The sequence below is a fragment of the Cyprinodon variegatus genome, unplaced genomic scaffold (genome assembly GCF_000732505.1).
Source record: "Cyprinodon variegatus isolate N-32 unplaced genomic scaffold, C_variegatus-1.0 Scaffold0, whole genome shotgun sequence".
Classification (NCBI taxonomy): domain Eukaryota; kingdom Metazoa; phylum Chordata; class Actinopteri; order Cyprinodontiformes; family Cyprinodontidae; genus Cyprinodon; species Cyprinodon variegatus.
Window position 1 is genome coordinate 4397798 of NW_015150453.1, and position 14706 is coordinate 4412503.

Consider the following 14706-nt stretch of genomic DNA (forward strand, 5'->3'; position numbering starts at 1 on the left):
TTTTCTGTATCTTCTAAATATAAAATTTTGATTATATTAGTGATATTTAACGTCCATTTTGGTGATGCATTTAAAGGCTAGTCCAGGATGACTAGGCGAGAAGTTTTTTTCAGGTTTTAAATGTGTTTCCAGTATATTTATATAAAGATAAAAGTATTTGCTATTATTTTTGTTGGTTGCATGGATGGATGGATGGATGGATAGATGGATGGATGGATGGATGGATGGATGGATGGATGGATGGATGGATGGATGGATGGATTGATTGATTGATTGATTGATTGATTGATTGATTGATTGATTGATTGATTGATTGATTGATTGATTGATTGATTTTTCCATGTTCAATAGTCCTGTCTGATACTTGGCAATCCCATACTGATATTTGGAAAAATATACCTTGGGATAGTATCAGGATATTTTACTTCTTTCATCATGGTACATCCTGTTAGTATTCAAGAGTGTAAACATGTTGCAGAGTTTATAAAAACTCCAAAGGGACACGGTTTCCAATTTAATGCTTGTAAAGTACAAACTCAAGGAGCTCTGCTACATAATGCACATTTTCCCAAAAGATGGAGTATCTTCCATTTCTTAAAATCACAAACTATAATTAATCATTTAAATGAATAACAATGCACTAAATCCCAGAGATGCCTAGTAATTAGTTGCATTTACTCAGTAATTTCAAGTAAATTTACTTGAGTAACAATTTGAAAAAAAAAAAATGTAATTTTAGGAGTAGATTTAATGTCCAATACTTTTTGCTTTTACTTGAGTGATATTCTTGTAATGTATCACTACTCTTACTTAAGTAAAATCTCTACTCTACTCTCTGTGAGTAATGTGAGCTATTCCAAAATCATCATTGTTACCTTATCCTAATATATATACAGTTGTCGTTGTACGGACTTTTTAAAGTTTTTTTAAGTTTTATGTAGAAAATAAAATGGTAGAAGTAAAATCTTCTGCTTGAATTTGTTATTTTATATTCATGACATTAATTTGTTGCCTTTAGGCATTTGAGTCTTTAAAATACCAGAACTTGTACATATAGTCTGCTTGCCAGCATAATTTCTAAACATTAATCTGATGTTATCAGTCCACAATTAGCTTTTTTACCAAATACTTTTTTAGTTGAGTAAATTTTTGGATGACTACTTTTTACTCACTAAAAAAAATTAAAGTAGTCTTACTCTTACTTGAGTACAACTTTTGGGCACTCCACCCACCTCTGCTAAATTATCTATCTACTGTAAAGGCTGATATATAAATTCAAGAATTATTATATGTAGAAATCAGTGTGTTCTCATGGTCCAGAGGATAAACTGCTTTGATGTTTCCAGAGGTTTTAGTATCTTTCCCTCATACCGCATAAAGAATATGATAAAGTTGGTTTTAGTTTGGTTTAAGCTCTGTTGCCTGAACTTGGAGTTACTTCTGGTGTAGCCAGAAGTTCAATAAGGTCAACATGCAATTCAGGGATTGTTTATACTGTCTTTGCTCAACTAACCTGCTTTGGTGCTACATGACAGCTAGACTCACCGTTCTGTTTGAATAAACTGCCTGGACAGGATAGTGTAAAGAAAAAAGGTTACAATGCATCAGCAGGTGGTTAAAAAACCCTAATGTATATCAATGATTAACGTTGTACAGCTAAATATGTTTTACATGATTGAATAGCTCTTAATAAACTGGATTTCCAGACATATCAGGAAATTCATCCGAGGGGAATAAAACTCTTTCATGCAGCTTTTAGCAGTCACTGAATACAGAACAGAAGAATGTCCGACGCTCTGCCTTTTGCCTCGTGCTCCGTTTATCTCTCCATCGCAGAGCGGCAGGTGAGCCTGGCTGTCAGCTTTGTCCCAGGAAGAGAGGGATTCAAACGCACCAGGTCAAGGTGCGCTGATAATCCAGGCAGCTGTGTTACTGGGATTAAGATCAACGCAAGGGCATCACTGTGTCCAAGTAAAACAGTGTTTCCATGACTACAACAAAAGGGTGAAGGAAAGGTCTTGGAGCACCTGGAGCTAAAGATAAAACATCCCAACATTAGAGAAAAGACAGCTTCAGCAGAATTGTGCAGATTGAAAAAAATTTAATCCACTATTCAATCAATGTTTCACCAACTATAAACACAGAAACATATTTCTGGTTACTTTTTACTTCTGATTAATTTTTTTACAGATTTCTGTTTAAATGTCTCATTGTAAAACTGCCAAAAAATAAAGTTTATTAGAATGTAAAAGAGGAGCATTATGATTACCTACTCTTCAAAATGGAAAAGAAAAGAGAACAGGACTTTAAGCAGGACAAATATATTGATCAAGAAGTATATTATCCAAACCTGACTTTTACTTTGCTTCCAGGACTTTAACCAAAGCCTTAATTAGGATTAGAATAAACATTGTTGTCATGGTTTTTGTTCTGTTTAAGTTTTCTTTTTTAGATTTCCCTGGTTTTATTTTCATTTTGTGTTATTCTAGTTGTTTATGGCTGTATTTCAGTTCATAAGTATTTCTTGTTTACCCACGGTTGCCCTCTTGTGTCCCCTTCCCCTAGTTCCATTCTAGATTCTTCAGTCCACACCTGTTCCTCGTCTGCTAATTAGTCCTCCCATTCTTTCTGTTTCCCATATATACACCTTCTGTTCAGTTACTCTTTGCTAGTTCCTCGTTATTTCTTGACTTATCATGTGTCTTTTCCCTGATGTCTCTTGATATTATGGTTTTCTGTATTTTATTATTTTGGGTTTTTGCTTCTTTTGCCACTTTTTTGGATATTAAACCTGCAAGTAACCACCTCAGCTTCCGTCTCTGCATTTGGGTCCTGTAAAAAATATCCACCACTCAACCTGACAATTCTAGGTCAATCTGGCATGAGACAAGGGAGCAATATACAGGAACAAATACATTACAATTTTTGCATTGATAGCTATGTTAATTAAACAAAAAACTACTTATAATGAACAGTTGATGATATTAATCACTTAACTGAAAAGTATCTAAATTCAGAACTTCTTCCTGTCTAAAAGTTAAGCCCCATATGACCCTCAGTGAGCATTTAATTATCTCATTGTGGTATAACTGTATAACGGAAACATTTTATTCAACTGTAGGTTGAAAAATATACAGCAGAAATCTATAAATAAAGGAAAATATGAAAACACATTTTAGTAAATACCTGGCCTTACAATGACTCAATGATTAAACAGCATCAGATACCATAAGTTAAAAATCCACAGAAAATATCACAAAGTTAAATATTATTAATCTTAAATCTGGCCTTTATTCTGCGCCTTACATAATAGCAACTGAACTAAATATCCTTTAACTTTTATCCTAGAATGGCTAAAGGATAAAACAGAGCTAATATGACAGCCCTTCTGTCCTGTGGCCCTGTGGGCCCTGGAGATCCCTAATCAAATTGCTTTCCAGAGAATACGGGTGGGCCATAATGTTGGGATAACTGACACTCAGACGAGTGAGCATTGACAACATATGTTCCTGCTTCGTAATGAACATGTCACAGCGACAGGAGGAGCCATCTGGCATGTAAATTAATTCACACATCCTGCCTCTGCCTCAGCAATACACACGGACATACAAACACACTGCGTTTCAGGCCTAAAACAGGGCTAATATTTGGCTTTCTCAATAAATTACAACGGCATCCAATTTCTATTAAACTGTTGATTCCAGTCTCGGTACACAACTGCTGAATCTTCTCTTAACTTTGAAATATTTTTGTCATCTTTTCTACCACACTTTTTTCCTTCCACTAAACTCTCCTTTATAAGCATGCAAACAGCTCTCCTTTGTGGCTTTGATGAGGCTAACAGTGACTGACTGTCTGTCTAACAACTTTGAAATCAGTTTTCAACTAAATAATTGAAAGAAGATCATTTAAAGTTCATACCTCTGCAGGTTTTTACAAGGAGAGTGGATTGGGAATATTCAGTAATGATATTTAATTTGCATTGCCAATTTATCACACACTGCTTGGGACAACACAACTAGTTATTAGGTCAACATGTCAGATTAGTTTAGAAAACTTAACTTAACTTCATTTTATATTAATGGATAAAATAATAATTTAAAAATTGCTTTCTGTATTTGCTCAGGTGATTTTATCTGCCACTAATTTCTTTTATGATATGAAACATTTAGGTGTGACAAAAAATAGGGAAGAAACCTGAACAAAACTTATAAACTAATAAACTCATAGCACCAAAGCTGCATTGTGCAATTTGAAAATAATTTGTTAGAATAAATTTTAAGGTCAACATTAGACCAAATAACACTTTTGTTTTTTGTTTTTTACCTGAACTGTATTTAAGCAACCTAAGTGGGACAAATACAAGAAAACTATAATTAGCCTACAGCCAGTTAGCATAACTTAAGGAAAATCCAAATGAGGAACATATGCAGATATTTTATAAATTATTTAGGATATTATTCTTATTTTTATGCCTGACATTCAATTTCTTTATTCAACCAGGTTCCTCGAACAAATTCCAAGCTATGGTCAGATTTGCAAAGTTTTCATGTAATTCTGTCTTTAAGAATGTCAATAGTATAACTACTGTTTACAGACTACTTTACAGCGAATTGCATTAGAAAATAAAGTGATAACATATTATGCCAGTAACAAAGAACCAAAAGGTACAAATAAAGTTCATATTCGTAAACCCGGCTGTTCTTTTAGGTGAATTTCATACTTGTAATGTAAAAAATCAGCAGCAAGTAACGTAAGAAATTAACATCCTCTAATAAAAGTGAGGGGGAAAAAACAGTATCAAGCAAAACTATTACTTTAGATGGTTTTATAGGAGTTTAAGGAAGTTTTGCAACAAATAATGTATCGTTTTAAGATTATTGCCAAAAAAAAGTATAGTGACTATTGCCATTTTTAGTCAATGCAAAGAAATTGTGGCATAAATTTCCCACGAAAAGCAGCAGCTGGAGCATAAAAAACACTTATGATTAAATACACGCTGCTTTAAAAGGAAGAAGAAAATTGACAAAAGTGAAGATTCACAAAAGTGAAAAAGAGACTAAATGTAAGATTTTACATAAAGACACATATAGATGAAACTTGGTGGCATTATTCAGGAATTCTGATTCAAAATAGTTCCCTGTATATAAGGAAAGGCAATGCAAGTTTTTTTCTATAGTAGACTTAGACTTAGACAAACTATATTGTCGTTTTGTACACACAGAGTGTATACAAAAAGAAATTTCGTTCAGTACAGCTCGCAAGACATTTTCAAGTGGAGTAGTGATAAAAGTAAGCAGCAGTGATGAAATGTAAACATAAGACTAGTGTGTGATTCACAGTTTCAAACATTCAGTGCTTTTTTTTTTAAATCCCATTTTATACAACATTCAGCAGTCTAATGGCAGTGGGGAAGAAACTGTTCTAGAATATGTGAACCTGCATTGAATGCTGTGAAGCCTCTTCCCAGAGGGCAGCAGGGAGAACAGTCCATGGTGGGGGTGTGAGGGGTCATTGATGATGTTACGCGCTCGGGACACGCAGCGCTGGGATTAAATGTCTTTAATGGAGGGAAGAGGAGCCCTGATGATCTTCTCTGCAGATCTCACTGCTCTCCTTACCTCCTAGCACAAAGACAATTATAAGTGCATACATTAATTAAACAGTTCATGTCAGTGTCATGATTCTACCCTTTCTGGACTTTTTGTTTCTGTTTAGGTTTCGTTTTTTGATTTTCCGGTTACACTTAGATTTATGTCATTCTGTGTTTTCTAGATAATTAGTTTTATTTAAATTTTGTGTCATTCTAGTTGTTTTCTGTTTTTTTTTTTTAGTTCTTATGTATTTTTGGTTTACTCTCTGTTGCCCCCTTGTGTCAGCCTCCTTCCCTTAGCTCCCTTCTAGATCCCTCTGCCCACACCTGCTCCCAATTAGTTGATTACTCTATTCTTTGTTCTGTTTTGCATATATATTCATCCTGTGCAATTACTGTTTGTTGGATTCCCTTTATTTCCTCATTACCTATATGTTCCCATTTGTTCTGGTTCCTGTGTCTCTTAATTAGTTATTTCTCAAATTTATGCTTCTGGTGCCACCACTTATTAGATTTGAATTTGAATTTCTGTCCCTGTTTCTGGGTCCTCTACAAACTTCCACACAAAACTGACAGCTGTAAAATAGAGGGAAAATTAAAGCATCATAAAATCTAATAGGACTCTGCTTTTTATAGAGTTCTGCATATATGTATATGCAGGACTCTGTAAAATGCAGAATTAAAACGTTTTAACTTTCTTAATAAAAGGTTAAAGCCTTTATATTATGTGCTGAACATGTCTAGCAAATTATCAGACAGGTAAATATTAGAAAGGCCTCTGGGAGTTTAAAGAAGTCAAAAAGAAGAGTCCAAAGACAGCTTTAGTTTGTTGTAGTAACTTGTGACAGGGAGTCCCTTGTTTCTTCATTGTTGTATTCACTAATCAGTTGGTTCATTACACGCCACCATGCCAATCAATAACAATCCCACCAACTTGGATGGATGGTTTTCATCGGACCTGGTTCACACCACTGACAGGGCTGGAAACCAGTGACAGTACCCACCCTGCCACTCTGTGTTTTCTGTTCAAACAAGTCCCTTCAATGTAACTGCAAGCTGAGTGAACAGTTTTCAATAGCTCATCCCTCAATAGAGGCCTGTCCAGCAACACCTCCTCTTTCTGACAGCCAGGGCGACCACTCAGCCACAGTTATTGTGTTTCAGTTCAAACTGGCTGTTTTGAATCCGTGGGGAGTTTGAGAAAATAATGTTGTGGTAGCGAAGAAGGGCGAGGAATCAGGCTCCTGGTGGGATGGAATTAGGGCTGGATGATGAGAGATATGGCATGCAGGGAAGGGTTTGTATCCCATGTCAGGTCCACATGTACTAGTGGGTTTGTAGGAATGGGTTTGGGCAGAGGGAACGGTAAAGGCGCGGCGCCCGCTTCTCCAACAACAACTGCTGATGGTGTAACAATAAGCAAAGAGTCAGATGTGTGTGGGCTGAAAGAGAGACTCCCTGACCTGAAGTTAATGGTACTGAAACAGTCTGAGAGACAGCGCAGACCCAGAGAATAAAGAAATACGGGACAAATTTGTCCGATGTTTTAAGCTGTTTCTAGCATTTTATTGCACTCTGATTTCTGCCTTTTCTATAAAAAGGTTTTTATTTTTTATTCATTTTGTTCTCTACTGTAAGTGTGAGAATGTCTATAGACCAGAGGCTTATTGAAAAATTGGCTGCTGACAGAGAGTGACTATTTTCTCCTCCACTGGCCCCCTACTGATGAGTTGACTGTCAGAAACTCAAATATTGGGAATATTTTCCTCATAACCCAACAAGACAACTGATGATTGGTTGTTCTAAAAGCCAGACCTTTTTTTTAGAGTTAATGTAGTTACTGAGTGAAGACTCAGTGTTTAGTGTTTTTAGTATCAGTGAATTGTTTAAATATTAATTTAGATGACGCACAAAACCTATAAAAAGCCATATAGAGAGGATTGTACTTCATTCTTTTATCACATGTTCTTTGGATTTCTGTAGTGCATCACCTGCAGGTAGTTTAGCAGCTTTACTTATGGGCTCTAACAGGCTTCAGCACTGACGGCATAGCTCCTGTGTTGACTTTACAGCACTAGCTTTAACATTTTTTTGATTGTTTTTAAATGTGTTAGCTTCCCTTCTTTCTTATCTTCTGTTGGTTATCAACAAGATCAGCAGATCAACTGAATTTGGTTGTGCGAAGACCTTAGCAGAAAAGGTTGCATATTCTAAAACTTCCTTTAAATATTAGAACAGCCCGATTGCTTTGCATTGTTATTGTTATTGTATTTTTTTATATGGTGGAGGGAGACCATTTTCCATAAATCTTAGCACATAGTGCTCTAGTGGGGACCAATGTTTGGTCCCCAGGTACAAATGCTGTTTTAGGCCCAGGTGTTAGGTTTAGGACTAAGGTGTGAATTGAGTTTAGGTTATAATTAGGGTTAAGGTGAAGGTCATCGTTACTCTGCAGAAATGGGTTGGAAATTAAAACGAATGGAAGTCAATTGAAAGCCCCTACAAGGATAGAGAACCAGATGTGTGTGTGTGTGTGTGTGTGTGTGTGTGTGTGTGTGTGTGTGCGTGTGTGTATGGGGGTTGGGTTGGGGGGGATTCTATGAGAGAGAGAGAAGGAGAGATTTCCTTGATGCTGTGTAAAGCACTTTAGATCAAGGCATCTGTATTTAATTCAAGTTGACATGGATATTGACATCATGGTAGGTTCTATTTTTACGTTCCAGATGTTTGATTCTTGTTACAAGTTTTAACTGTACAAGTGCTTTGGTCCACCCTATAAAGCCAACACAGCTCTATTGCTGACAATTCTAATTAAAAAAAGCTTCCTGGATGGGAAGCGAAACATCTTCAAACTTGGAAACAAAGTCTTGCAGATTGTTTTTTAACTCTTTTGGAATGACTGCGACTTGGATGACTGGAAATATTCACCAGCAAGTTATAAAAAAAATATTTTAAGTATGATTTCTTTAATTTTAAAGGAAACTATTTACTGTGGCATGTCCAGAAAGCATATATCTCAACTGAGAGAGAGCAGGACTTTTAGCAGGTAACAGGAAGGATGTAAGAAGTGTTTGGAGCTTGTAACCCATTTACGTCTTGGAGCATGTTAGATCTGGAAATGTTTGAATCTTATTGAAAACTCTCAGACATGGTTGTGTCTTTTAGTTTCTGCATTATAATAACAAACTGTAACTTTTTGCTTTTAAATGATTCCAAATCCTTTTAAATAGTGAGACCCTGTTTTTTATTGACAACCATCTCACTGAATGGATAATATATTGTTATTAGTGGGAAGGTTATAAAGAACAGTTTTCATTTTAATTGTAGCTCCTGAAGAGAAATCAGTATTTACTAAAATCAACGTCCTCGGATCAAAGTTTTGTACAAAATAAAGACTTGAAATCAGGCAAAAGGCTCTAAAAATTTAACCTTAATAGAAACAAGCTTAGAAAAAACTTAGTTTTTGTAGGTTTTGGTTTCCACTTTTTTAGGGTTTTAATTAAGGAATTCTGCTGTTTTGGGGTCTGTCTGCTACTCAATTATTCAATTTCTGAACTTATGATGTTTTTTTTTTAAACAATGTTATTATTTATTACACATCACACATGTTACTTGCAAAGATAATTTGTGCAATATCTAAAAAATATATGAGGGAAGAAAGGACTGAGTGGATCATTTGGCAGTACGGCACAAATGATACTGAGGATACTCTTAATAAATCCATTGTCTTTTTGACATTTTTCTCTTTATCTTCATACATCCAATCTTATTTTCTATGGTGGAATGTCAAAATGTTTGATATTTTGTGGCACCTGATGGCTAACAACAAAACAAGATGGAAAACTATCCTGAAATAATGTTTAAGATTGTTGTTTGTATATACCAGTTGTTCTTTCTCTCCCTGTAATGATGCTATAATGTCAGATTCAGATAAGTTAGTATAATCAGTTAATAGACATGATTTTGCAGGCTGGATCAGTTAAGAACTATTTAATCAATAAAACAAAACAAACAAAAAAAATCACAATATAAGGTTCATAGGGTTTATAAGGTGTAAAGGTATAAAAATGAAAATATCTTGTTTGCTTTTTGTGAATGTTTAAAATACATACCGGTAAGTGCCAAACTTGAAATAAGAACAAAACATTTGCACAATTATGTTTGCATTTTCAAATGTAAGTGGTTCTTACTTTTGTATAGCTGTACAGTCTATGCAGTAAATTAAAAGAAAAATAGAGCAAGAGAAAATTTTGATTAAAGACTTTGTTGAAGCACAGCATATACAGGCCACAAACTAAAGCACATTTCTATGCTGTCTTAAATTTGTGACACACTCTTTTATTAGCTGTAGCCTTAAGAAGGAACTGAAAAATCTAATCCCAGAAAAAAATTGATGATTTTAACCTTTTAATAAAAATCTAAATTAACACACTATTCCAGCTGTGATAGTTTTGCTCCCCAAGACCAAAAAAACAGAGCAGATGAACTCATATTTCCTGACATTTAAATGTCTGTTAACGCAATAGGAAAAGATGGGCAGGTTTCACTTCTCTGAACACTGTAGTAAATGTTATTTCTGAAATAGTCTGCCCTCTCAAATGCCATTTAGTGGTGTATCTATACACTATTCTATTTATTTTGTATTGGTTAAGAAAAGGAACATGAGAACATGCCAGTTCATTCAAGAATACAATTAAAACCATTAGCTACACTTTAGCAGCTAAAGGAAAAGATTATAGTCCTGCAGTAACATCTACTGGTCAGATTTGCTACTGCATGATGATTTTTATTAATTTTAATTTTATTTATTGATTGATTTTTGTTTTTTTGTAACTGGATTGAAAAAAGTGGGAATGGTCACTAACCTAGAAGGAAGTGTAAATAGGACATTATATTTCTAATAAGCTGTGTCTGCCAGAAGAATATTATTATCTTTGCTTTTTTTTTATTTTTGATTGTTTTATTTCTTAGTACCGGTAGAATGTTTTCAGCCACTAAAAAATATTTCAGTTCCTTATTTTTCCACGGAAAGTGATAGATTTTCTTTCAGTTTTAGGTAAATAAAATTCCGATTTTCAAATCAAAAATATCAGTTTTCGATTGGAACGACTTCAAGTTTTAATTGAACTAAACGTTATATAAATTTCTCTTTATTCAATGCAGAATGATTTGCAAGTGTTTTTTTTGTTTTGTTTGTTCTTGGTTCTGAGGCTTTCTTAGTATATTTCAAATGATAAACTATTGTCCTTTTTTTCTTTCCTGGTTTTCTTTCTACTTCGAACTGGTATTTACAAGCTGTCTGAGACCACACACTGTTGGATTTCCATACATTTTCACTATGTGTAAAATGTTTCTTTTTGCTGTTGTTGCTTTAATGTTTTTTATAATACTCTGATTTTTGTAAATTTTTCGCTTTCAATATTGAATATAAATAGAGTTGTCCTTTCCCTGAGGAAATGTAGGTGTATCAGTAGCAAGTAGGGGAAGAAGTTCACAGCAGAATAAATAAGTGCAATGGAAAAATCCATACAGACTAAAAAAGAGAAGCTATTTAGGTTTGAAAGGGAATTATGAGCATAAATGTGCATAAAAACAGCAGAGTATTTAATAAAAAAGGAGAAAAAACAAACTTGCTCAATTTAAACACCTCAATTCATGGCAACATCCGTTTCATTACGGTATATTTAAGAAAATGCTCTAAACTTATGGGTTTTTTTACGTTGTCACTTCTTTTTTCCGGCATAAGTTATCTGCAGTTTTTTTTTTTATTTATTTATTTATAAATACAGAATATACTGAATATATTGCAAACAGTCGTAGGTGTGGGATAACAAATCCACAGGATTCCATGACAAAAAACGAGAGAGAAAAAACAAAAAAAAAAACAAAAAACAGTTTACAAATGAACTGCTTCACTTAGGGTTTTAAGTTTCAAAGCTTTAGATTTGGTGCACATTTTTAAGGAGTCCAAAAAAAATCTTACATAAGCTCTAAAAACAGTGAGGTTGGGTTTGTTTTTAGCAAATTTATAGGCATGTATGTGGAACTTTGCCAACAGAATAAAAAAGTTTGAAAGATATTCTTTCCCCGACATACTGTTATTGGAAATACCAATGTTTACTTTCTAGATTAAAGGTACAGTGGAAACAATTCTTTCAGGTTTGAGTTTTGGGTGAACATCTTCTCCTTTGTCATTACTTACCTACTTTTATAAATAATCATCATGCATAAAATTGATATTTACAAGTACTAATATCTACATAAATTGATTATTTAATACATTTTTACTAAACTACTTATTTATTTATGATTTTACTGAAGACTCTTAGATGACTTGCAGAGATATAATTTATTCTTTACCCCATATAACAAAAACTCTAGTTCTGAAAAGAGCAGAAATTCTGTACTTATCTTTAATATTAGTACATTGATATGCATAATTAACAGTGCTTTTGTTGTCAAGTAATTGTTAATGTATGAAAATTAAAATGTTTTGAATATTTCACTTAAGAGTGTTACTGCTACCAACATCAGTATTAGACGGAAGAAATGGTAGGTGTGGCCACAGGGGTGGCCAATGATTGGCTAAGGGGGGTCAAGGCCACCCCTGGCCCCCCATCTACCTCTGTCCCTGTCTAGACCACCCAAAGTTATCTGTAGGGAGACACACCAACCAGAGGCGTAGCCAGAAAGTTTTTATAAGGATGGCCAGGTGAAAACCAATGTACACTGAGGGGTGGCCGAAGGTGGATAGGCGCCAGAACCTCAGGGTCAATCTACACTGTTCCAACAGGAAAATTAACAAGCACAACATCCATATTTTCTAAACAAAGACTAACTATACTTTCCTACAGCCTTTCCTAACAAATAGACTCATGTATTTCAACATTTGAGCTTTCTAGTTTAAAGGTATAGTGGAAACAATTCTTTCAGGTTTGAGTTTTGGGCGAACATCTTCTCCTTTGTCATTACTCACCTACTATTATCAATAATAATTATGCATACAATTGATATTTACAAGTACTAGTATCTACATAAATTATTTATTTAATACATTTTTACTAAAATAGTTATTTATCTATGATTTTACTGAAGACTCCTAAATGACTTGCAGAGACACATAATTCTCTCTTTACCCCATAAAACACAAAATCTAGTTCTGAAAAGAGCAGGAATTATGTACTTATCATTTTTAATATCAGTACATTGATATGCATAATTAACCACAGCACTTTTTGTTGTCAAGTAATTGATACTATATGAAAAATTTAAATGTTTTAAATATTCCACTTGAAAGTATTACTGCTGCCACCATCTGTATTAGAGGGACAAAATGGTAGGGGTGGCCACAGATTGGCCATGGGCGCCCCAGGGCCCCCAATCTAGCTCCGCCCCTGACGCCAACTGGAATTCGTGCCTATGTGTTGCCATGGCTACAGCTCTTACAATTTCACTGTAGTGTTGTTTCATGTCCACCAGAGGGCGCAGCTTTACTAAAATTGCACCGAGTCACTCGTCGCAGCATCTCTCAGGTAGTAAAGCAGATCTGAGGAGCAGATAGGAGACGAGCTGTTTTGCTCGCACACCCTTCTGCTCTTCCAGCTCGCTCCCCGAACCTCCGCTCTGAAAACCATGGTGGCTAAAACCAGGAAACAGATCGGGAAGAGTCCGGGTCAGACCCAGACCGAGCGCGATAGAAACCTTCACCATGTTTCACCTCACAGCAAAAGTAACATACGGCGACCAGGCAGGGAGAGCAAGGCTTTCTCTCACCCAAACGGGCTGGCAGGAATCGGGCACAAGCTCGGGCTAACTTCTTGCTCGGTCTGGAAGCTGGGTGTCACGGTGCTACTTGGTAAGTTCTGAGCTTTAACCCACTAGCATGCCCAGAAACCCCAAGCTAACGCGGGCTAACTGGTAAAGTGACGCCGTTATAGCGGTAAACCTGGGAAATTATCTGTTAACCATCACTGGGCTAACTGTTAGCTTAGCTAGCTCTCTGGTGGTCGTTATCGTGGACCCTCTCATTACAAACTCTCTTTTGCTTGTGTTATTCACCAATTAGTCACGTGTTAACATCCTTCCACATTAAGTCAACTCTTTGGTATCTATTTAAAAACCAAACAGGATATTATTCAGTCATATTTGAATCGTTATCTGTGTGTTTTTTTATGTCAAGAGGAAACGGTTGCAAAGCAGAACATTTAAAGTTTAAAATCTGTCTCTCCTCAGCTGGGCTGACTGGATATCTGCACTGGTGAGCTGTAGTGCTGAAACTACTGTGTTATATACTGATGTTCTGCTTTCCCCTCCTTTGTTTTCACACTTCTTCTCTTCCCTTGTGGATAGGTACCATCTGTCTCAGCTCTTTGAGAATGACAGGCACTTTTCCCATCTGTCAAACCTGGAGAAGGAGATGGCTTTCCGAACAGAAATGGTAAAAGTTTGAGTCTGTTCGTTTTGATTTCAGCAATGCTTTAAAAAAATTTTTTTAATGAAGTTTAAAGCTGTTTGATCTATGGTTGCTGGTTTATTAAATTGAATGGTTCAAATTGGTCTTTTCTTTTGACATGCCACTGACTGCAAGTGTCCCTGTCAGCACTCAGTCATCCACCCAGACCTGGAACTTTTGGCTAGCAACACATTTTCTTGAGTGACAGTGTTACACCCCAAGGTCTAGAGCAGTTGTCGTCAACCCAAACTGCTCGAAGAGCCATATTGGACCAAAAAATAAATCTGTCTGGAGTTGCAAAAATGTAAAAGTCTTATATATATATATGGCTCGTATGGCAACACGGGCTCTAAGTGTATTTATTCCACTATAGAAAAGGGCTATGAGGGCTTAAATATATGATAAACATTCTTTATTAAATGTTTATCCTGGAGAAAATGTCACATCAGCATGAGGTTTAGGGATGAGCAGTGAACGTTCTCACCCCGCACCACTTCACCACCCTTCAACGCGCGGTTTAGGTTTTGTTGCATTGATGAAATTGTAGAAACATGATAAAGAAATCTATGGTGGATGCGTTTCTGTTGAGAGTTGATTGAATCACACCAGCGTTCCTGGTGTGATTTATATTTTTAGGATTTGGGGAAAAAATAGAAGAAAG

General features: G+C 35.5%; 1 protein-coding gene across 1 annotated transcript in view; it reads left to right on the top strand.

The window, feature by feature from the left end:
* The first annotated feature begins 13101 nt into the window (after positions 1–13101).
* Positions 13102–14706, top strand: part of dpy19l1 (dpy-19-like 1 (C. elegans)) — a 37038-nt gene continuing 35433 nt past the window's right edge. The window contains exons 1-3 of the mRNA XM_015368866.1: positions 13102–13448; positions 13826–13850; positions 13943–14030. Coding sequence (XP_015224352.1) covers positions 13226–13448; positions 13826–13850; positions 13943–14030 — 336 coding nt within the window. The 5' untranslated portion in view covers positions 13102–13225. The remainder of the gene's footprint in view (positions 13449–13825; positions 13851–13942; positions 14031–14706) is intronic.